The following is a 21601-nucleotide window of genomic DNA, read 5'->3' on the forward strand; positions in this document are numbered from 1 at the left end:
ACACAAAACCATCCTTCCTCTTAACAATAAAGCTACTGAAATTGAAATTATTTCGCCTACAGCCTGAGCAGTCACTTTGCTTGACTAGAGAAGGGAGGACTTGTGGCACCTTGGAGACTAACAAACGTATCTGAGCAGAAGCTTTCCTGAGCTGCCGCTCACTTTATGGGCTGCATTCAGGGGAAAATTTGGGCGGCGTCCGGAAATTCGGAAATCCACGGAAGGGGCGGGGCTGCAGTGGGCGGGGGGTCACGTGATTCCTTTCCTGTGGCTCGTTGCGGGCTGGCGTTGGGTCGCGCGCCCACCGTTCGCAGTCCCGGAGCAGCTCGCGCCAGCTTCAGCTGCTCGCGCGCCCTCTGTCTCTATGGCGACCCACGGCGGGGCGGCGGCGGCCGGGAGGCCCTACGAGCTGGTGGTGTTCGGGGCCTCGGGCTTCACGGGCCACTTCGTGGCGGAGGAGGTGGCGCGGGTGGCGGCCGGGGATGAACTGCGGGGCTCGCTGCGCTGGGCCGTGGCCGGCAGGAGCCGGGACAAGCTGGAGGGGGTGTTGGACAAGGCGGCTGAGAGGTTGGGTAAGGGAAGGGAAGAGGAGGGCGGAGGCCTGACGGGGGCTAAACAAACGGGGGACCCCGGCTTTTCACTTCCCCCCGTAATGCTCCCCCCCCCATAGCCCTGCCCGGCCCCCCCTTCCCCTGTGGTGATAGTATCCCCCTCCCTGCCCGTGGTCCTGTCTGGCCTTCCCCCATGGCCCTGTGGTGATAGCAGTACCTGCTCCCCCCCATAGCCCTGCCCGGTACTCCTCCGCCCATAGCCCTGCCCCCCCCCCTTCCCCTGTGGTGACAGCAGTACCCGCCCCCTCCCCCATAGCCCTGCCCAGCCCCCCCGTTCCCCCTGTGGTGATAGTGTCATCCTCCCTGCCTGTGGCTCTGCCTGGCCCTTTCCCCCCCTCCACTCCCCCCCCCGCCCCGCCATGGCTGTGTCCAGGCCCCCCCTTCCTCCTGTGGTGATAGTATCACCCTCCCCCCACATGGCTCTGCCTGGCCCCTCCCCCCCCCCCGCCATGGTCCTGTCCAGCCCCCCCCTTCCCCTTGTGGTGATAGCAGCACCCGCCCCCTTGGCCCTGCCTGGTTCCCCCCCCCCCCCGGGCCCAGTGGTCCTACCTGGGCCCCCCCCTTCCCCCACCACCCTGGTGGGTCACCCCGACCCCTGTGGTGATAGCAGCACCCCCTGCCTGGCCTCTCCCTACATGGCCCTGCCCAGGCAGCCCTTCTCTCTGTGGTGATATCAGCATCGCGCCCCCTCTCCCTCATGGGCCTGCTGGGTCACCCCTTCTGTCTGTGGTTGTAGCAAAATCCCTCATGGCCCTGCGTGGGTTCCCCCTTTCTCCTGTGGTGATATCAGTATCTCCCCTTATGGCCCTGCCCAGTCACCTCTTCCCCTGTGGTGATATCAGCACACACAGCCCACATGGCCCTGCCTGGTCCCCTTCCCCCTGTGGTGGTAGCAGTTCCCCCCGCATGGCCTGGCCCCTACCCAACCTCCCCCCCCTTCCCCTTGTGGGCATAGCAGTAATTCCCTACAGGGATGGCAATGTCACTTCCCCAATGGCTCCTCATTTCCCTCTCCCCCCATGCAGATACCAGTGTCCCATGCCCCTCTCCACTGGTGGCTGGGGCCTCAAGAGCTCTTTTTCCTGTTTCAATCTCCTTTAACTCCTAACACTTTGGATGGAAGGGGCATCTGGGCACAAATGTTGGGGGAGCCCTCCTTCAAGCTCCTGTGGATGGAGTGGGGATCTGGGAGATCGGTCGCCACAGGCTGCTGAGCAGTCAATAAGATTTGGGCAGCCCTGCTGGAATGGGGTGGCCTTGTCATCTGTGTTTGGGGCCTTTGGGAGCAACTGTGATAGCAATTATTATTATTTGTAATAATAGTCATAGTCTACTGGCCCCATTAATCAGGCCAAGATCCCTTGCAACTGTTGTGAGGTTACACAGGGTGTTGCTGGTGTTTACCTCTGACACCACTGGGGTTTAATCTTCCTCTGCCCCACAAAATGGAGGGAGAAGTCCTAGTTTGTTAATGTGCTGGAAAAGGGTCCCGTTTCCTTCCTATCCTTGTTTCTATTCATACCATAAATAAGAATGGTAGTTAAAAGAAAGAGCTAGTAAATTTGATGAGGATAGTAACCTGATAGTACCAGGCTCCTCTTGTACACTTCTTTCGATTCTCAGGAAAACCAGAGCTAAAGTCAGAAGTTGGCATAATACTCTGTGATGTCAGTGACCCATCCTCCCTTGCTGATATGGCTAAACAGGCAGCTGTTGTTCTCAACTGTGTAGGCCCAGTAAGTATCAGTCTTCTAAGTATCAGAAACAAAATGGACAAACAAGCAATTCATATGCTGTTACAGACAAAAGGCGTTGGTATACTGTAAACATGTAATAACTGAGTATGCTGCCTTTTAAAGTCAAAACATGAGCTGCGAAACTCTAAAAATTAAATATAGTTTCTGGAATAAATAAATATTAATGAGATTGTGCTGCTGCTTCGGACAGTAAATTTGGAATGGCTGCTTATTGCACGTGAAGTATTGCACCATAATTGCATGTGTTTTGTTTAGAAAATAAAACCAGTAAAGACAATTTTATCTACTTTAGTATTAATGCAAAACAATAATAAAACAAATTTAGATTTATCATGTGCTCTACTCCTCCATTCTACGCGTCTTGGCAACACCTATCTTCCAGCTCTTGCCCTTTGATCTACTGTGGATGAGTTGGCAGAGGGAATTCTGCACCTGAAAATTTAAAGGGATACTAGCAACTATCAGACAACTATAATAGCTAAACATTTTTCAGACAGTAGTAACCACACCGATGTCTACAGCTGAAAGATTAAAGAAAACAGTTTTTCTGTTTTGACAGCACTTCAGGTGTGTATTGACTTTGAATGTTTCCCCAGTGTAATTAATTTTCCTTGTTTATTGCTGTGTGAGACTCACACAGCAATAGAAGAGAGAACATCTTAATTGAAATATGTAATATAAATCCACAAAAACTGGCTGAGGAATCTGAAATAGATGTAGTGCCTGAAAGTACTTTGAAGTGTTTGTCTTTTAGATAACCAATTAAATTTCAAGTTGATGGTTTCCCTTTAAATTCCTCCAAAGAATGAGTTCAAGAATTTTAGGTCAGCATAGGGCAAACTCTGTTACATTTTGTTGACATATCCTAACAAATGGTAATGCCTAACCTACTGTGATGATTTAGCAAATCTGTCTGTAAAATTGTTTTATTGCACATTTGCCAAGTAAGATAAATAGCTTCCTTTTCTGTTTATAGTACAGGTTTTTTGGAGAGCCAGTAGTGAAAGCTTGTGTTGATAATGGCACAAGTTGTGTTGACATCAGTGGAGAACCTCAGGTATGTGGCATGAACAAACGAATGAATTACCGCTTGAAAACATCAGATGAATAATTTAGTAAAGACCGTTTTATTGAATATATTTGGGTCACATCTTTAGTTCTCACTGATATTCCTGAACAGGAAAAATATTTTCCAGTCTCTAAGCTGTGATTTTAAATATGTTCTTAGTTTCCCTTTCTTACTCTTAGTCAAGAGTCATTAGAAACAGTGTGGGACTGAAAATCAGGAACTCATGAATTTTAAATCTCAGCCTTGAATGTGATGTCATCTGGGGGTTTCAACTCTTGCATTATTTTCCAAATCATAAAATAGGAATATTAAACACTTGTTTTCCTACTTCACAGGGGTGTTGTAAGGATTAGTTCATGTGTATAAAATGCTTTGAGTACATATAGAAGTGCTGATTAATAATACTGAGTACAACTTTCAAAAGTGCTCAAGTGATTTAGGAGGCTAAATTCTACTTTAGAAATGATTTTAGCTAAATCATTTGGGAAATCTTGAAAATTCAAAATTAGTAAAATGTCATATCTTCTGGTAGGTCCCCTAGACATAGATTGTAACTTTTCTATAAGATGGGTTAATGGTCTATGCTACATATGTGAAATACCTAATCTTGCTGGAGATTAAGGTTAAAATCTTGGTAGAGTTGACTCATGGAATTGTTTTAGAAGAGATCTTTAAAATGGAATTCCTTTCTGCTGTGTGTGTGTGCATTAAACATTCCATGTACACTATTTTTAAGAGTAGGTATTTGGTCTGATGATCTTGATTAAAATGCTCCCTCCCTCCCAAATTGAGCAATGTAATATGTACCTAAAAGATGCCAGCTTCTGCATTTCAGTGACTCGGTATATGTATATAATCTTCCAGAACTTGGAGATGATAAAGATGCTATTAATGTGAAATATGGCTGATCAGATGTGGATAGATAAGAGGATAGATAAATAAATAGTAAAGGTGATTCTTTTCTCTCTTGTTCTGCTCCCTTAAAATAAATTATAGTTTGTACAGTTCTGTCTTACCAGAGTAATGATGCTTTAAAAAATAAAATCAAGTGAGATTTTAGGCCGCAATTCAACAGAACATTTAGGAATGTTCTTAAAGTTAAGCACATGAGTAGTCCCATTTACTTCAGCAGGACTACTCCTGTGCTTACAGTTAAACACATGATTAAATATTTTGCTGGTTTGGGGCTTAAAATCTCACTTGAAAAAATCCCTAGCCGTCATGGTAGTTTAGGACTGGAATAAATTGCCTAGGGAGGTTGTAGAATCTCTGTCATTGGAGATTTTTAAGAGCAGGTTGGACAAACACCTGTCAGGGATGGTCTGATAATACTTAGTCCTGCCTTGAGTTCAGGAGACCTCTCAAGGCCTCTTCCAGTCTGATGGTTCTATAATTCAAAATGATAAAATGTTCTGCTGGTTAGTGATATTAGCTCTTAATGGCTCATAATTTTCTTTGTGGTATTTGTGTAAAGGAAAATGAGGAAAGCATAATTATGCAGAATTAGTCACTGGCCTTAGGGGGTGGCCAGAATGTAACACTGTGTCTTCCACAGGAAAGAGAACAAACATAACTTTCACTGAAAGACCGGATTTAAAATATTTCATTACTGTGAAGTTAAGTGTTTCTGTGTGAGTGGCTTTTCAGTTGAGCTGTTCGTTTTCAATGTCCAAGATACATGTCTTGATTGTCTTATACTTTACACAAAGATGCTGTGAATATGTTATGACTAAAGAACATTGAATACTGTAAATAGATACGTGTGGACTACTGCTATACTGTTACCACCAGGTGGGACTTGTGTTATAAGACCATATGTGTATGATGTGGAGTTTTATGAATAAATAGGCTTGTAAGTGAGACCTCTACCACACTTTATTTTATTTAGAATATAAACCGTACTACTTTGAGTGATGGTCTCTATATGTATTCCAAATGTGGATGCGCATGTGTGCCGGAGCTGGAGGTTTTTCAGCAGCACTGTCTGTTGACCTGCACGTGGTGATGTAAGGCTCCTTTCTAAATGAACCCAAAAAGGAGGAGGTTCTCTCTGTGTTATGGTTAAAGTTAGAATTTAGTTAATTTAGCATGTTTCCTTGAAGTTCAGATTACACCACAGTCCAGGATTATTTGTCTTAAAATGTTTGTATTTAATATTTTTCAGTTTCTGGAAGGAATGTATCTGAAATATAATGATAAAGCTGCAGAAAAGGGGGTATATGTCGTTGGAAGCAGTGGCTTTGACTCTGTTCCAGCAGATATGGGAGTCTTATACACCAGAGACAATTTGAAAGGTGATTTATCTAAGTGTGACCTTTATCTTGATAGTTATGTTGGGCTGAGATTCACAATCCTTGATCCTGGCTTGTTTGTCATGTGTTTATTGCTAAGGCTCAGATTTTGTCACAGATATTTTTAGTAAAAATCACGGACAGGTCATGGGCAATAAACAAAAATTCACTGAAGCTTCTGACCTGTACTTGATTTGTACTAAAAATATCCCTGACAAAATGGGGAGGGAGGAAGGTCCAGCACCCACAGTGGCTGGGAGCTCTTATTCTCTTGTGCCCCCACAGCTTCTGGGCAGCTGCAGGGGGGTCTCCCCCTCGCCACCCACAGGGGCTGGGAATCCGGAGTCCCCTTGTTGCCTGACTGTTAGGAGCTGCTGCGGGCCTGCCAGCAGCGGATGAGAGCTGTGGGGTTGCCTGCTGACCATTCCAGCCCCAGGGCAGAAAATGTCACGGAGGTCTCTGGAAGTCACAAATTCCGTGAAATAATCGTAACCTTTTTTTATTGCTTATGAGAGAGATAGCAGTAGATGTTGGAACCATCATATACTCTTTCTGTCAGTGTTCGACTGTCACTATTTTGTCTTTAAGAAGGACAAATGTGTAGAAGCTAGGCTGAAATGACTAAAGTCATTTCAGCTGTAAGTTGACCCCACTCTCAGTTATGGATTCTGTGTCCAGCAGAATTGCATTTAGTATACTGAATACCTTTCATTGTGACCTTCCTTTAAAGTGTCAACACAATTACTTAAGTGGCCCCACACTAATTATCTTGAAAATATATGCGCACATATCTACTGTCATAATTGCTATTAGCTAAAAGGATTTTCCTTAACATCTTAGTATACTAATTTTCACTTTAATAAAAATGAATCTGTATTTAGCAGTTTGATTAGCGAGAAAAATGAGTGTACTAATATATGGGAGTTTTTCTTGACATTTGTTCTTCCTCTTTTCTCTTTCTGATGTTGTTTAATGGTCTTGGGGTCTGTTTGGGCAATACCAAGGACCTTGGGGATGGGGGAGGAATATGTTTCTGACAGGGTACTGATATTGCCCATACAGCTCAAAATACTTTATAATATTAGTAAGAGTCAATCAGGTGGGGATACTTTTTTATACATTTTTAAAAGGTGGTATCTTGGCTTTAAGATATAGCAGACAGTAAACTAGGTTTGGGAGAGAAAATTTGTTTTGCTGTTCATTACAGAAAATTGAACTACTTAGCAAAATGTAAAATATATACAATAAGTTAGGTGCAGTGGAACAAGTTGATTTATAGTATGGCACTCAAAAGGGCTACCAAATTTTGTGACTTCATTTCTAAGTTTCAATAGCCTACATAATGCTTAATGTCAAAACAAAGGCGAAAAATGCTTTGGGCCTTGATGTTGTCTTTTCCCTTTTTTTAATTACTGAGCTGTCCTTTCTTTATATAAAACAAGGATGGGAGCTAGTGAGTGAGGATAATACCATACACACTCATAAAAGCACTTCGCCTGTGGTACTCAATGTGAGTAAAATAACCTTGGCTCACAATCTTACTAGTTTATTTTCCTTGGAGATAAAGTACTTCAATACTGGAGTCTTACTTTACTCTTCCTTCTCTGCTAGTGATATGAGTCCTCTGACAATCTGGATGTGTCCCTCGGTGGGTGAACTACTGTATGACTGCATATGCTATGAGCTACCTTTTTTTTATACACTTTTTCCCCCATTAAAGGTACCCTAACTGCAGTTGAAAGTTTCCTGACTGTGAAATCTGGACCTGAGGTTAGTTTGTTTATATTGTCTTCTGAAATTGCATACTTATTAGCCACAAGAATACATAATATGAAAATTACGAAGTTTGTGAGACATCAGCTAACCAAATAAATATTTTTTACCCATAATCAAAATATCATATCCTTTGCAGTAGCTTTGCAAAACTGCCATGAAGCTACATCGGACCATGGAACAAGCTAGATGCCAGCCCTTTGTGGTAGTGATGAAAAATAATTGTATTGGTCTTGATGTGACTGAGAACTAGTCTTCTGATAAAAAACATTTATCATAGCAATGCTCATTTGTAAAGAGTTGGCAGGGAAAACATGTGCAAAATACATAACCTGAGCTGCTGTCAGCAGTGCCAGTGCCGATATATTTTTTTAATGCAGCTGGTCGTGCACGTAGACATAGTATGAGAAATGTTAAAAGTAGTAATAAAGAAAGAGTTTCCCCAGGCTGGATTAAACATTAGGTCAGGATTTTAGATAATGGAATAGTTAGTTTCATGGTATTTCACTAGGGTTACAGTATCCATGATGGAACCTGGAAGTCAGCTATTCATGGCCTTGCAGATCAAGACAATTTGAGGAAGCTTCGAAAACAGATAGGACACAAACCTCTCCCAATCATTGGTGCAAAACTAAAAAGAAGGTAGGAGAAACTTTTAAGACCAGAACTTTGTTTTGTTTTAATCTTTCCCCTAAAGCTTTATAATTATATTATATTTTAATATAAATTTCTAAAAGAAGGAATGTTTCCTGTCTGGTAAAATTGGAGGAATAACTTGTTTAAATAAAGGCTTAATGTATCTGATATTTCAATATAAGGTACAATAAGGGGGAAATGCATCAAAATTGATTGGGTTTTTTTGTAACATCACCTGTACTGAAAGCTTTATTAGAGAAACTGTTAGGAGTACCTTTTGATCCTAGATTTACCAACTTAATCACATTTCAAAAGCTATTACTGCTATGGAAGGACAAAAAGGACAAAAACAGGGAGTAAGTCAAATTCATCCCTTGGTAATGCAATTGACTTTGGTTTGTGGTAGGGATAAATTTGGCTCAGGTTTTTGGATTATTTATTACTTAAACCCAAAGGAAAGAGAGAGTATGGGGTAAGAATGCTTAAGGAAAATGCTCTATTTTTGTCCAAGTTCTTACAATTGTAAGTCAGTTTTACAACTTACTAAGTTTTGAAAAGAATAGCAATACAAGTGACATTACTGAAAGTGATGGAAAATATTAATGAATGTTTCTTTTGCCTTCAGAGGACTAGTGTTTTACAGTCAGGAATTCAAAGAGTACTCCATTCCATTCATGGGATCAGACGTCTCTGTTGTAAAACGAACTCAACGGTATTTGCACACAGATTTGCAAGAAACACCTGTAAGTTTGCTTTTATGTTTATAAAATCAGTGTTCTGTTGTGTTCTTTGTAGCGCTTTCAGTGGCATGAAGCATCTCTTCAAATCAACTATCTTCAGACTAGACTGGCTACAGATTTAGGGTTGCTAGAGAAGGGACAAACACATTGTCTTTTCTCTTACTAAGCTTCAGTCAAAGATCTTGTGGGAGCCTCATTTGCTCCTGGAATCTCAGCTGGCTGTGGTGTCCTAGTTTTTTTTTTTTTTTTTTAACCCTTTCCCACCCTGCAGTCTGTGCTTTGCTAGCAGGGTACCATCTTTCAGGTGTGGACCTAATGCCATTTCTTCATGAATCTTGTCAACTGTAGGCTAAACTACTTAACATGCTCTTTGCAGCTTGTCATCTTAGTGTTGTGAGCCATGTTGTACAGTACATAAAACAAGAACTCTGTACGCTGCAATGGCCTCCTCTTTGCTTTTGAGCGCGGATTAAGTTACAGTTAACCTATAAATCCCTATAGGGTCTGTACTGTGGCTATCTAAGAATGCTTCTCTTTATATATCTTCCATACAGATGAGATAGAGATGAACAAGTTCTTAAACTCAAACTTTGTGGGAAGGGTTTTCTCATTAGAAGTTCTTGACCCTGGAACTCGCCTCTCTTGTCAGTTCATTAGAGTAGGTGTTTGCTCACCTTGGAAAGTAGGGTAAAGTTAATCTTCTACTTCAGGTTTTTGCTGGAGGAAGGCTGAAGAGTGTTTCACTTATAACCCAACTGCTTCACCCAGTTTTACAACATTGTTTATGCTCTTTAGAGAAGTACTGGAGCAACTTTAAGTTTATTTCTGTTGTTTTTTGGACAGAGTCAAGTGTTGGACCTATATATAGTTAATAATTTTCATTCTAATTATGAAGTAATTTATGCCCAGAGGTTTAGGCGGTTAGCCCATATTACAAACATAAAATGTAACAAACTTTGACTCTAGCTCATTCCATGTGATTCTGCACTATTTTAAACATCTGTTAAGATTAGATACTGATCCATATTATGCATAGATCTTTATTATTTTAACATTACTTACAGCATTAAACACTCCTAAAAATAGCCTCTTTTCTAGTTTAACATCTTATAATGGTTTCCTCTGTGCATTAAGGAATACTGTCATTTCATTCCCTACTCCCTGCCCCCAAAACTGTCAGGTCTGTGTAGCGTAGCAAGTAGATTGTGATCAGGGGGTAATGCCACTCTTGATCTGCACCTGGTGTTTTTATTGATGTCTGTGGGATTTGGGTGTGCAGATTGAGGGCAGCATTAAGGTGAGAAATGCTCTATGTTCACAGTGCGTGGGTACTGAGCTTTACACATTTTTCTCAACAGGAGATGAGTACCAGCAGTCTCTTGAATCATTTAAAACAAAGTTAGTTTTGCTTGTGTTGAGGCAAAAAAAGATGGGAAATGTAGTTTTAAAGGAGGAAGAAAAGTAATGTGTGTCTGGCTTAAGATCTGTTCTGTGCTGTTCTGTTTATCGTATCCCCTCTCTACAGCTTGCACCACAAAATTATAGTTATTCTCCCCTTATTTTTTGTACTCACTGTGAATACTGAAAATGCAGCATTAGTCAGAGATGGTCGGAACTGAGTGTATGCGTATATCAGAAATGTTACAGCAGCACAACTGCAGCATTTCTAGTGTAGATACTTTGTATGGCGATGGAATGGGTCCTTCTGTTGCTGTACTAAATCCACGTCTCTGAGAAGCAGTAGTTAGATCAATGGAAACATCTCTTCTGTTGACCTAGCAGTGCCTATACCAAGGCTTAGGGAAGCTTCACTATGTTGCATAACGTGTGAAATTTTTCACAGCCTTGGGTGATGTACAGTACTTAAGTGACCTAACTTTGTAGTGTAGGCCAATCCTAAAAGTTGTTTGAAGGTTCTTCAGAATTTTTATGCTGTGGAATATCTTTCGACATCAGCACAGTGGAATAGTTTTTTTTGTCTTAGATAAGAGCTGAGAGGCGAGTAATTATTATGTAAATCTTTTACTGAAAAATTATCATTTTGTGTTCCGTTAGGTGCAGTATGCAGCTTATGCAACAGTGGGTGGTATTGCATCTGTTATTAAGCTGATGTTTGCTGGCCTTTTATTTTTTCTTCTTGTGAAGTTTAGCTTTGGAAGAAATCTCCTGACAAAAGTAAGTATTGTTTTTCATTTTTTAACATTTCAGACATGCTGGCCAGTTGCTTTTTCTAATTTAGTTTTGGGTTTTCTTCTGCAGTACCCAGAATTTTTCTCTAGTGGACATTTTACAAAGAAAGGACCAACACAAAAGCAGGTAATTTAATTTTTCATCCCCAGTTATACAGCATTTTGGTGTTTGCTTTTATTATGCAAATTACAGAGCAAGAGTCTAGAGTCTGCCACTTAGGGGTGTGTCTACACTGCAATAAAAAACCCATGGTAGAGACTTTAGGACATGGCTACACTTGCAGATGTAGAGCGCTGTGAATTAAACCAGCCCTCAGAGAGCTCAGTAGGGAAAGTGCTGCAGTGTGTTCACACTATCCGATTCAAGTGCACTGGCGTGGCCACATTGGCAGCTCTTGCAGTGCCACAGAGAGCAGTGCATTGTGGAAGCTATACTAGGATGCAAGTGGCTGCAACATGCTTTTCAAATGGGGCGGGGTGTGTGTGTGTTGTGTGTATGGGGGCGGAGAGTGGGTTTTTGGGGGGCTGAGAGCATGTCAGCATGCTGTCTTGTAAGTTCAGACAGCAGCACACCCCTCCCCCATGCACACACGTGCGCGCCTGTCTCTCTCTCTCACACTCACAGCAAGCAATATTCCACAGTAGTGGTTGCTTTGTCCTAGAGCAGATAAGCATGCCAGCTGTCGGAAACGGTGCTTTGAAAGGGCATATCCACATTCCTGCAGCCAATTCCAAAACAATGACAAGAGTGGCCACTTGACTTAAGGGGATTATGGGATGTTTTCAGAGGCCGATCGCAGTACAGTAATGCAACACTTCATTCACACTGACGCTGGGGTGTTTCAGCCAAGGTGCAGCAAGCGTTAAGCTTCTCGTGGAGGTGGATTACCAGCAGCGCTCCAGCTGCAGAGTCCAGGCGCTCGAAGTGCCTTGCCAGTGTGGACGGGTCATGAGTTAGGGTCTGAGGCTGCTTTAATGCGGTCTAACTTGCAAGTGTAGCCAAGCCCTCAGTGCCTGAGTTAACTGACTTGAGCTCTTGGGGCTAAAAATTGCAATGTAGGCATTCGGGCTGGAGCCTAGGCTCTTAAATCCTTCAAGGAAGGTTTTAGAGCCGAAATATCTACACTTGCTATTTTTAACCCACAGCCCAAGTTAGTTAATCTGGGCTGAGAGACTAGAAAAGTTGTTGGTGTAATATATATTGTTATGAAAAGGTATAAAAGATGAAGTATGCTTTCTAGATACAAATTGTTGTATTACATAAAGAAATGGCTACTCTGTAAATGAATGCACTTCTTGTTTTCTGCATTGCAGATAGATGGATCATCCTTTACAATGACATTTTTTGGTGAGGGATACTGTGAGGGCCAAGATCCACAACAGGGCAAACCAAATGTAAAAATCTGCACTCAAGTGAAAGGACCAGGTAAAGAAGCCAGAATGCTTTATTATGGCCATCTTAAAAATCCAAGGTCAGCTGTTTGTCATGTACCCCTCTTCTACTGACCATTATTTTTAGCATTGTAAAGAGTATTTGACTAAAGCTGGAAGCCATTGTATAGTTGCCAGCTGTTCTAAAGAGGCAGTGATGTTGGAAGGAAATCTGCTTGCGGGTGTTACGTAAGCAAGAAGTTAAACTGGAGAAATGAAACCACCAGATGTAAATAACACTACTACAATTAAAAAAATTAGCTTACTACCTTAACTTACGGAGGACTTCCATTTCATATAGCAACCTGGAATTTCAACACTAATTGCATCTCACTCTATGGTTATTCCAAGGCTCAACACAGCCATTGCTACTAACAAGCTACTTTTCCATGATTTTTTGGGAAGAGTGCCTGTGTACTGTTCGCAAAAAGAAAAGGAGTACTTGTGGCACCTTAGAGACTAACCCATTTATTTGAGCATAAGCTTTCTGGTCCACCTTGATTATCATACACATTGTAAGGAGAGTGGTCACTTTAGATAAGCTATTACCAGCAGGAGAGTGGGGTGGGAGGAGGTATTTTTTCATGCTTTGTGTGTATATAAAAAGATCTTCTACGCTTTCTACAGTAGGCATCCGATGAAGTGAGCTGTAGCTCATGAAAGCTTATGCTCAAATAAATGGGTTAGTCTCTAAGGTGCCACAAGTACTCCTTTTCTTTTTGCGAATACAGACTAACACGGCTGTTACTCTGAAACCTGTGTACTGTTGTTAATTTTGATGGAATATAATGGGCACAAAGAGTTAAAGTTGTTATATGACCCTGTCACTGTCTAATGTTAAATAAGGGTTTGGTATAGAGAGACCTTAACCTGCTTAGCATCATAGCAAACACATCATTAGAAATATTTTTAATCCTTTATTAAAGGTATAGATAAGAAGGAAAAAAACAGTTAAGGCTTTTATTTTAGGAACATGCCTTGCTCCCTTTCCCTCTAGCTCAAATGTTTTAAAGAAGGACTCCCCATCCCCCTTTGACAGTGTTTAGGTAGTAATAACTGTCTTTGGGGTGGGGGAAGTTAGTTGGGCTGTTGCTGTTCTTAAATCCAATCCCATTTCCTAAAAACAAAACACACACACACAAAAAAGAACAGCAAAAATAGAAAATACAGCTTCTCTCTAGTGTTGACTCACTTCCATTCTCACTACTGGAAAAGTACTATTGCACATGGTCTTATCGGCCACTCTAGGACCTGGCAAACTTGTACAGGTTTTAACTGCCTCTTGGTTACAATCTTACAGCAGTGCTGCAAAATATAGTCTATACCAGACTCTTATTAAGACAGAAGGAAAAAGAAGACAGACAAGAGAAGACATGTGAAGGGAAAGGAAAAAGGTACACATGGTGTTTGTAAAAGAAAAAGTCTTTTATCCCAGGTGGTAGATGGATTGAGGAAGCAGGAGGAGGTGATGTTATCTGGGTCCCTCTCTGGAGCGGGAAGATGAAGGCCTTGTTGTGTGTTATGGCAGATCCTGGTGTCCCATGAGACAGTGGGGGTGGAAGCCATGATGGCAAGTCTCTCTGCAGCTCTTGTTGTCACAGCTGCTTCTTGATTTCTCCTTCCCCCTCCAAAAAAGGCGTGATGGGTGGAATAACCCGTCCCCATATATTGTCCACTAGTTAGGCCTACTTCCAGAACAATACATTTTGATTTTCAGTCCCACCCGGCATGATATTAACGCTATCCTTGAGTTATATCAGTAGGCCTTTTTGTTTTTATTAATTCAGTCTGTCTCCTTTAGGCATCTTTTTCCATCAATATATGTTGTTTATGGCTTATTGTGACATTTTATGAACTTTTACTCATATGTCACAGTTGAGCTCACCATTAAAGTATATTTGTAGGCCTAATTACACCTCTACCCCGATACAATGCAGTCCTTGGGATGCAAATAATCTGACCGTGTTATATTGAACTTGCTTTCCCTCCCCCCTTGTTCCCTGACCACCCCCTCCAGAGACCCCTGTCCCTAATCACCCCCAGAACCCCAACCCCCCTGCTCCCTGTCTCCTGACTGCTCCGACCCCATCCACACTCCTCGCCCCATGACAGGCACTCACCGGCAGCGGCGGGAAGCGGAGCAACATGGCCCCAGCCCGCTCCACTCCTCCACCTCCCAGCTGCAGTGCTCCACTTACTGCTGCTGGTGAGTGCGGGGAGGTTGGGGAAAGGACATCCCCCGTACTCACCTGTGGCGGGAAGTGGAGTGATGCAGCCCCAGCCTGCTCCGCTTTCCTTGCCTGGCCTTAGCTGTGTCGCTGTGGGGGAGGTTGGGGAAAGGTCCTGCACTCATCTGGGGCGGGAAGCAGAGCGCTGTGGCTGGGAGTGGGAGGAGTGGAGCGGGCTGGGGCTGGGCTGCTCTGCTTCTGTGGCTGCTGGTGAGTGCGGGGGGGATTCCCTTCCCCCAAGCCCTGTCCCCAGAGCGACACAGCTGGGTGAGGGAAGCGGAGTGGGCTGCTCCTGGCCCGCCCGCTAATCCCCTGGGCCACTTGGGACTGCAGGACCCCCAAAAGTGCCCCCCCACAGCTGCCTCCCAGACCTGGGGAGGAACCCCTGACTGCCCCCCAAGACCCTCTGCCCCTTATTCAACCCCTTGGCCCTGGCCCAGCACCCTTAACATGCCGCTCAGAGCAGCGTGTCGGAGCTTTACTGTGTTTTATGCGAACCTGCGTTATATCGGGTTGCGTTGTATTGAGGTAGAGGTGTATTACAACAGTACTACTTATGTAAATTGATTCAGTTTCTGATATTCCACCTAGGAAGTGAGAGACTAAGCAGCTAAAAGTGATGTGAAGAGAGAGTACTTCTGTGATTGTTACAAATTGGCCTCATGCCTTACTGTATAGTCATCAGTCTATAGAAATTGGACCCAACTGCTGGGTCCCATGTACTTCAAAGTTGACTGCGGTTGACAGTAAGGGACTCTAGTGCTCACTCCTAGGTACAGAGATTTTGTCTGATGCCCTTACTTGGGATGTGGGATCTAGCTGCCCTAGACTCTGAAACCAGTGCCTCAGAACTCCCAGCTGGCCTATGGTCACTCTGGGCTTCTAGTTTAATTTATTTTGGGACAACTTGGGAGGAAAGCAAGGAATACAGGTAACTTCTTTGCAGCTGAGAGTTACAAATCTTTGAAAAGAACAAAGTCCTGAGATGTACCTTCCCTGAGTCTCATCTCACCTTTTCTGTGTGTGTGTTGTCATCTCTTTCCTGCAAGTCCTTACTGCATGTCATAAATATAAAAGGAAGGGTAACCACTTTTCTGTATACAGTGCTATAAAATCCTTCCTGACCAGAAGCAAAATCCTTTCACCTGTAAAGGGTTAAGAAGCTAAGGTAACCTAGCTGGCACCTGATCCAAATGACCAATGAGAGGACAAGATACTTTCAAATCTGGGGGGCGGGGGACAGAGGGAGAACAAAGGGTTTGTCTGTCTGTGTGATGCTTTTGCTGGGAACAGATCAGGAAGGCAGCCTCAGAACTTCTGTTAAGTTAGTAAGTAATCTAGCTAAAAATGTGTTAGATTTCCTTTTGTTTAATGGCTGGTAAAATAAGCTGTGCTGGATGGAATGTATATTCCTGTTTTTGTGTCTTTTTGTAACTTAAGGTTTTGCCTAGAGGGATTCTCTATGTTTTGAATATGATTATCCTGTAAGGTATTTCCCATCCTGATTTCATAGAGGTGATTCTTTTACCTTTTCTTTAATTAAAATTCTTCTTTTAAGAACCTGATTGATTTTTCATTGTTCTTAAGATCCAATGGTTTGGGTCTGTGTTCACCTGTACAAATTGGTAAGGATTCTTATCAAGCCTTCCCCAGGAAAGGGGTTTTAGGGCTTGGGGGGATATTTTGGGGGAAGACGTCTCTCTAAGTTGGCTCTTTCCCTGTTCTTTGTTTAAAACGCTTGATGGTGGCAGCATATGGTTCAAGGACAAGGCAAAGTTTGTTCCTTGGGAAAGTTTTAACCTAAGCTTAGGGGGTTTTTCATACAGGTCCCCACATCTGTACCCTAGAGTTCAGAGTGGGGAAGGAACCTTGACATTGCACATGGAAGGGCCTCACCACTGCCTCTTAAATATGGTCTGTGTGCCATGTGCTCATCCTAGGAAGCTCCAGATCTACCAGTCATGCTGCTTCTCTACACAGGAGCCTGCAAGAAGGAGACTTTTAGTCCACAGGGATGGGCCCATAGTCAAGACCATCAAAATCAGTCACCTAGATTTCAGTCTTAATGATAGGGTAAAGTTGTAGGCCTAATTATTACAAGAGTAATTGTGAGCTCAACTGTAAAATGTACATGAAAGCCCATAAGTAAGTGTAAAAATAATTTACAGTAATAAATGTTGAAAGGAAAAGTTGCAAAAGGGAGACAGATGGAATTAGTACAAACAAAAAGGTCTACAGGTATAACTCAAGGTCTGTGTTAAGATCAGGCCTGCTAAACAAGAACTATGGAACCAGAAATCAGTGAACCAGAATTAGTATCAGAAACTAGGCCTAATTGGTGGACAAAATAATGAGGATGGGCTATTCTACCCACTGTTTCCTTTGTGGGTCTTTAAAGACAGCTTGGCTAAGAGCAAGCCTCACCATGTAGCTGCCACCTCCCACAGTCTCCTGGGATGTGAGGGATGTACTGGTCAGAGAAAGGGACCCAGATGACACCACCCCCTCTACAGCTCCAGCTGAATCCCAAACACTGAGGAAATAGGACCTGACTTCAACAGCAGCATCAGTCTCTAAACTAACTTTTTCTCCTGCAAAAAGTCAGTTATTACCATCTGTCTGCCAAACAAGGGTTTTTCCTTTAAATATTCTCTCAACTGGAAAAGGAGCATGAACTGTTGTTAAAATGAAAGCCTTACTTAATACTTTACAATTCAAATGCTTTAACTGTTTCCTTCATCTTTAATAAAAGGTTTAAAATTATGTTTAATGCTGTTTTTCCCCCATGGTACTAAACAAGCTGAGGTCTCTTGCTACTAAACTCTGATCCATGTTTAAAACTGTTTAATGTTGAACAGTGACTGGGTTGTGTTAGCACCTTGGGCTCTATATTTCATCTAATTATATACATCAGTCTTCAACAAGCTGTCACACACCTTACTGGTGGTCAACAGATAGAGATCTACTCCATTATCACATGTTTTGCAGATGCTGGCTATGTTGCTACGGCAGTAGCAATGGTTCAGGCAGGTGTAGCGCTGCTAAAGGATGCAAGTTCTCTTCCTAAACAGTGAGTCTTTATTTTCCTATGTACTGTATGTGTGCATTCAGACAGGGGCTCTTTTTAACCCCCTAGTTCTCTGTGCATTTAAAATGGAGCTGGAAAACGAATATCCAGGAAACACACAGTATGCTCCTTGTGTATAGAGTTATCCAATTTTTTTCTACAGAGATTGATGTGAGCTGTGTCTTCACAAAATCAACCACCTTATTAAGTTCTGGAAAAACCCCAAGCCAAGCAAAGCTTTCTATAACTCAGTGCATAATTATTTGTAATAACCAATCCTCACAATTTTAAATCACTTTAATTCTGATAACTGCATAAAATATTATCAGCTAAATTATTTGTCTTGTCTTCTGTAATTAGAAATGTGGACAACTAGCTTTTTAATTTTTAATTAGTCTTCCCCCTCCTACCTTGGGGCTGCTTCTCTGGCTGGCACAAAGGAGGTGTAGTAGAAGAAAAGCTACTGCTGCATCCTGGGCAGAAGCATAATTACAATTAATTTTTGGTTATTTGGGCCATTGAGATTTTAAATATTTATATAGCTATCAAAATAAATCACTTCTATACAAAAAAGTTACCTTTTGAAGTGCTTCAGGGCTGGCCATGCTGGTAGAGCTCTGTGTGAGAGCGTGCAGGAGATAACTTGTCAGTGATCCCTGCCTTCATGGATGGATTAGCATCAAGGGTCCTGGGGCAGCAAGAAGCAGAGGGAATCGCTGAAGAACTACTACTGGGTCCAGGACCCTGATGCAGCAGCATTTCCCTGCCTCCTGTTGCTTTGAGACCCCTCTCTGCTATAGAGATAGTCCATCCATGAAAGCAGGGGTAAGGGCAGGTTTGTGTCCTTAGACCAGGGGTTGGCAACCTTTCAGAAGTGGTGTGCCAAGTCTTCATTTATTCACTCTAATTTCAGGTTTTGTGGGCCAGTAATAGTCTAATATATAACTAAACTATTGTTGTATGGAAAGTAAATAAGGTTTTTAAAATGTTTAAGAAGTGTGAGTGCCACTGAAAATCAGCTCACAGGCTGCCTCTGGCATGAGTGCCATAGGTTGCCTTGGCTGTAAAATCCCCAAAATGAGCTTGCATCATCACAAGAGCTCCTGTTGCAGGCACCAAAATTCTGAGACTCTCAATTAATTCACAAGCATAAGCAATACTGTAGTTAAGACAAATGGTTGTATCTTTGGTAGTCAGGGGATAATTGATAATTAAGTACTCAAATTAGATACATTTGACCTATTTTGTAATTCATTTAACAGAGGTGGCGTATATACTCCAGGAGCTGCTTTCTCTAAAACAAAACTGATTGATCGGCTGAACAAACATGGCATTGAGTTCTCTGTTATTAGCAAGTCAGAAGCCTGAAGTTTCAAAATTAATTCCAAGGAAAACTACACTTGCATGAACTAACATACTAAGAGCTTATTCAGATTTAAAACCGAATAAAAACATTTACAAATCAGTTGTATTGTTGCTAACAATGGTATAAAAAAGGATTGTAGCATTTTGTGTAGTGAACCAGCTGATGTAAAGAGATTAATACTCCTAAACTATGTGGTTAGAGAAATTACTGCTTCAGCATCTATTTAGATGTCAAAAATTAATCCTGTATAAATATGAGCTGAAAGAGGTTAATGGGATGCATGTGTGTTTTAGGGCTGATCATTTTAATAGGTATTGGTAAATCGGGGGCAGTAGTTGGAGAGCTTTCAGCTAGCATAACGGTAGGTTCTAGTTATCTGTCAGTCAAGGGATTAACTCCATTTACCACTGAAGGGCCTGGATAACAAGTGCCTTAGCTAATCAAGCCATTATTTATGACTGTTTAGGGGAAGGGATCACTTATTTGTGCTGTGGTCATTTTGTATGATTTGGTACTTATAAAAACAAGACTGGCCTCAACTTCTTGTAATTCTCCATAACTTGCTGTAATGGGCTTAACTCCTAGAAATACGGAGCTAGACTTCCCTAGTGTAAACTGAAAAACAAGAACACATTAGGAGTAGATGGAGTAATTAAGATAAAGACAGTTGTTAATGCAGGTCAAACAAGGCTAACAAATTAACTTACATGTTATGTGAGTGCAGAAGCTATGAGGATAGGCGCTTCATAGTATAAATCTTATTCATGTGATTCTAGAGATGTGGAAGGAAATACTTTTGTAACCTGAATTTTGACGATTTAGTATGACAAGCAAGCAGCTTTGGTCTGTCTTTGTGTATAGTACAATATGTGACCTACAGCAGTGAAAATTACCACATTCTAAAATTGAAGTCTTTGTACAAATTATCTGGGTAATTAAACAAGAAAGCTGAGCTGCTTGGTCTTCCACCAAGTATGGATTAAGCTAAGCCTAACTCTTTATGCTTTAAGGTTGTGGTTTAGCTATCCACCTACAAATGGCAGACTGCAAAGTTAATAAGTAATTAAGTCACTATTGCTTAAGAACTGCTTATGCTATGCTTTCTCTCTTCTTTTTAACTATAAGAGCAACATCATTTTTCAATCTGCATATGCTAGATTCAAGCTGCTCCCCAAAATCCTTCAACATGTGTGATTGTCTCTCTGTAAAAAGATGTAGCATCTGAAGGTTATCTTCTTCCTGCAAAAGACCAATAAAATGAATGAGTACATATTGGACTCAGTGTGCATGCTATTTTATATATCTTTTCCTCATGGATGTCTTAGAGTGGCATGGTGGTGATTAAGGCAATAACTAAAAAATAGCAGGTAATAGTTAAAACACCACTAAATTCTCTCTAAAGCAGAAAGGATGGGACAAATCACAGTTAAATTGAAAGCTAGAGATGGATTCATAGTAGCAGTGGTGTTGCCTGTTGAACAAAAATAGCACACAGAGTTGGGAAAGGTAAGTAGGAGAGCAGAACAGGTCCTCAAGCTAGAATCAGCAGCAGTGAGTGGTGTTGAAGCTATGCAATGCTTTTCATCTCTCCAGGGATCTCCAGATTGCACTACTTTCACACCTCCTCCCCCAAATAAAGATCAGTTTACGCACACAAATTAATAGCAGTGATGTAGAGCAAGTGCATTTCTACTAGTTCTTTATCGCCAAAATAGGCTCCTGACAAATACATTTAATATCAAAACACTGTACCAACCTGTTTCTACAAGAAATAGAAAAAAAACCTCACACATTTGGTCAAAATAGGTACAGACTTGTATGTATATTTTCCTTTGGTACCCTGTCACACTGGTACTAATGACCTAACAACTTCTATGCACTGCATTTTGAAAACAAATGACTTGTACTATGCCTGTTTTCCCCTCATCATACATTTTTATTCTATGAGCAGAAAAGATTAAATGACTCCCTTTTACAGTGTCTGTTCCTACAGAACAAACTTTAAAATGGAGAAGTGATCATTTGCTTTATTATAATGCCAACCCCACTACCAAAGGCTCCTGTACATGGATATAGTAATAGTTTTCCATATAGCAATACACATTTAATTCCTATTATACAAAATGCCTACTTCTGAACTCTCCTGTTCAGACTGCAAAACATCTTTGTATCCTAGTCTGCATGGGTCCTCAGCATTTGAGCAACTATAATTTAAAAAACAAAATGAAATTACTGCTCCTTCTGCAGATAGAACACTGAGGATTAGGATCAAATGTAAGAGAAATTACTGATAGTTATTTGCAAGGAGTTGAACTAGTAACAGGCTGGTAGTTGCTACATCTGTGTTTTGTCCCCTTCAGAGTTTGGTGTTCTTGTTTCAGAATGTATAACAAAGGTCTAAAAGATTTCTTACGTTAGAAATTCAGCTCGTCTACCCTGTTAG

General features: G+C 41.8%; 2 protein-coding genes across 4 annotated transcripts in view; one reads left to right on the forward strand and one right to left on the reverse strand.

Moving 5' to 3' along the window:
* Positions 1-261: 261 nt before the first annotated feature.
* SCCPDH (saccharopine dehydrogenase (putative)) lies at positions 262-20428 on the forward strand. Of its 3 annotated transcripts, none has more exons than XM_073338316.2 (12): positions 263-572; positions 2235-2347; positions 3345-3425; positions 5602-5731; positions 7449-7498; positions 8013-8143; positions 8763-8880; positions 10933-11052; positions 11137-11193; positions 12381-12538; positions 17714-17795; positions 19055-19145. In XM_073338316.2, the coding sequence occupies exons 1-11, from the start codon at positions 365-367 to the stop codon at positions 17790-17792; spliced, it is 1245 nt and encodes a 414-aa protein (XP_073194417.2). In that variant the 5' UTR covers positions 263-364; the 3' UTR covers positions 17793-17795; positions 19055-19145. The 3 variants fall into 3 exon arrangements, with proteins under 3 accessions (XP_073194418.2, XP_073194417.2, XP_073194416.2); XM_073338315.2 differs by having other exon boundaries at positions 264-572; positions 12381-12492; positions 19055-20428; XM_073338317.2 differs by lacking the exons at positions 17714-17795; positions 19055-19145 and adding an exon at positions 13798-14240 and having other exon boundaries at positions 262-572; positions 12381-12492.
* LOC140908810 (kinesin-like protein KIF28) overlaps positions 20248-21601 on the reverse strand; it is a 62372-nt gene continuing 61018 nt past the window's right edge. Inside the window, exon 23 of the mRNA XM_073336682.2 lies at positions 20248-20397. Coding sequence (XP_073192783.1) covers positions 20248-20397 — 150 coding nt within the window. The remainder of the gene's footprint in view (positions 20398-21601) is intronic.

The sequence above is a fragment of the Lepidochelys kempii genome, chromosome 3, assembly GCF_965140285.1.
Source record: "Lepidochelys kempii isolate rLepKem1 chromosome 3, rLepKem1.hap1, whole genome shotgun sequence".
Lineage (NCBI taxonomy): Eukaryota > Metazoa > Chordata > Testudines > Cheloniidae > Lepidochelys > Lepidochelys kempii.

What these genes read in the sequence shown, in the direction of transcription:
- SCCPDH (XM_073338315.2), top strand. Translation starts at nt 365, where the DNA reads ATGGCGACCCACGGCGGGGCGGCGGCGGCCGGGAGGCCCTACGAGCTG. An exon ending in CAGATTTGCAAGAAACACCT is followed by an intron (nt 8,881 to 10,932) that starts GTAAGTTTGCTT and finishes GTGTTCCGTTAG; the next exon opens with GTGCAGTATGCAGCTTATGC. An exon ending in CACTCAAGTGAAAGGACCAG is followed by an intron (nt 12,493 to 17,713) that starts GTAAAGAAGCCA and finishes CATGTTTTGCAG; the next exon opens with ATGCTGGCTATGTTGCTACG.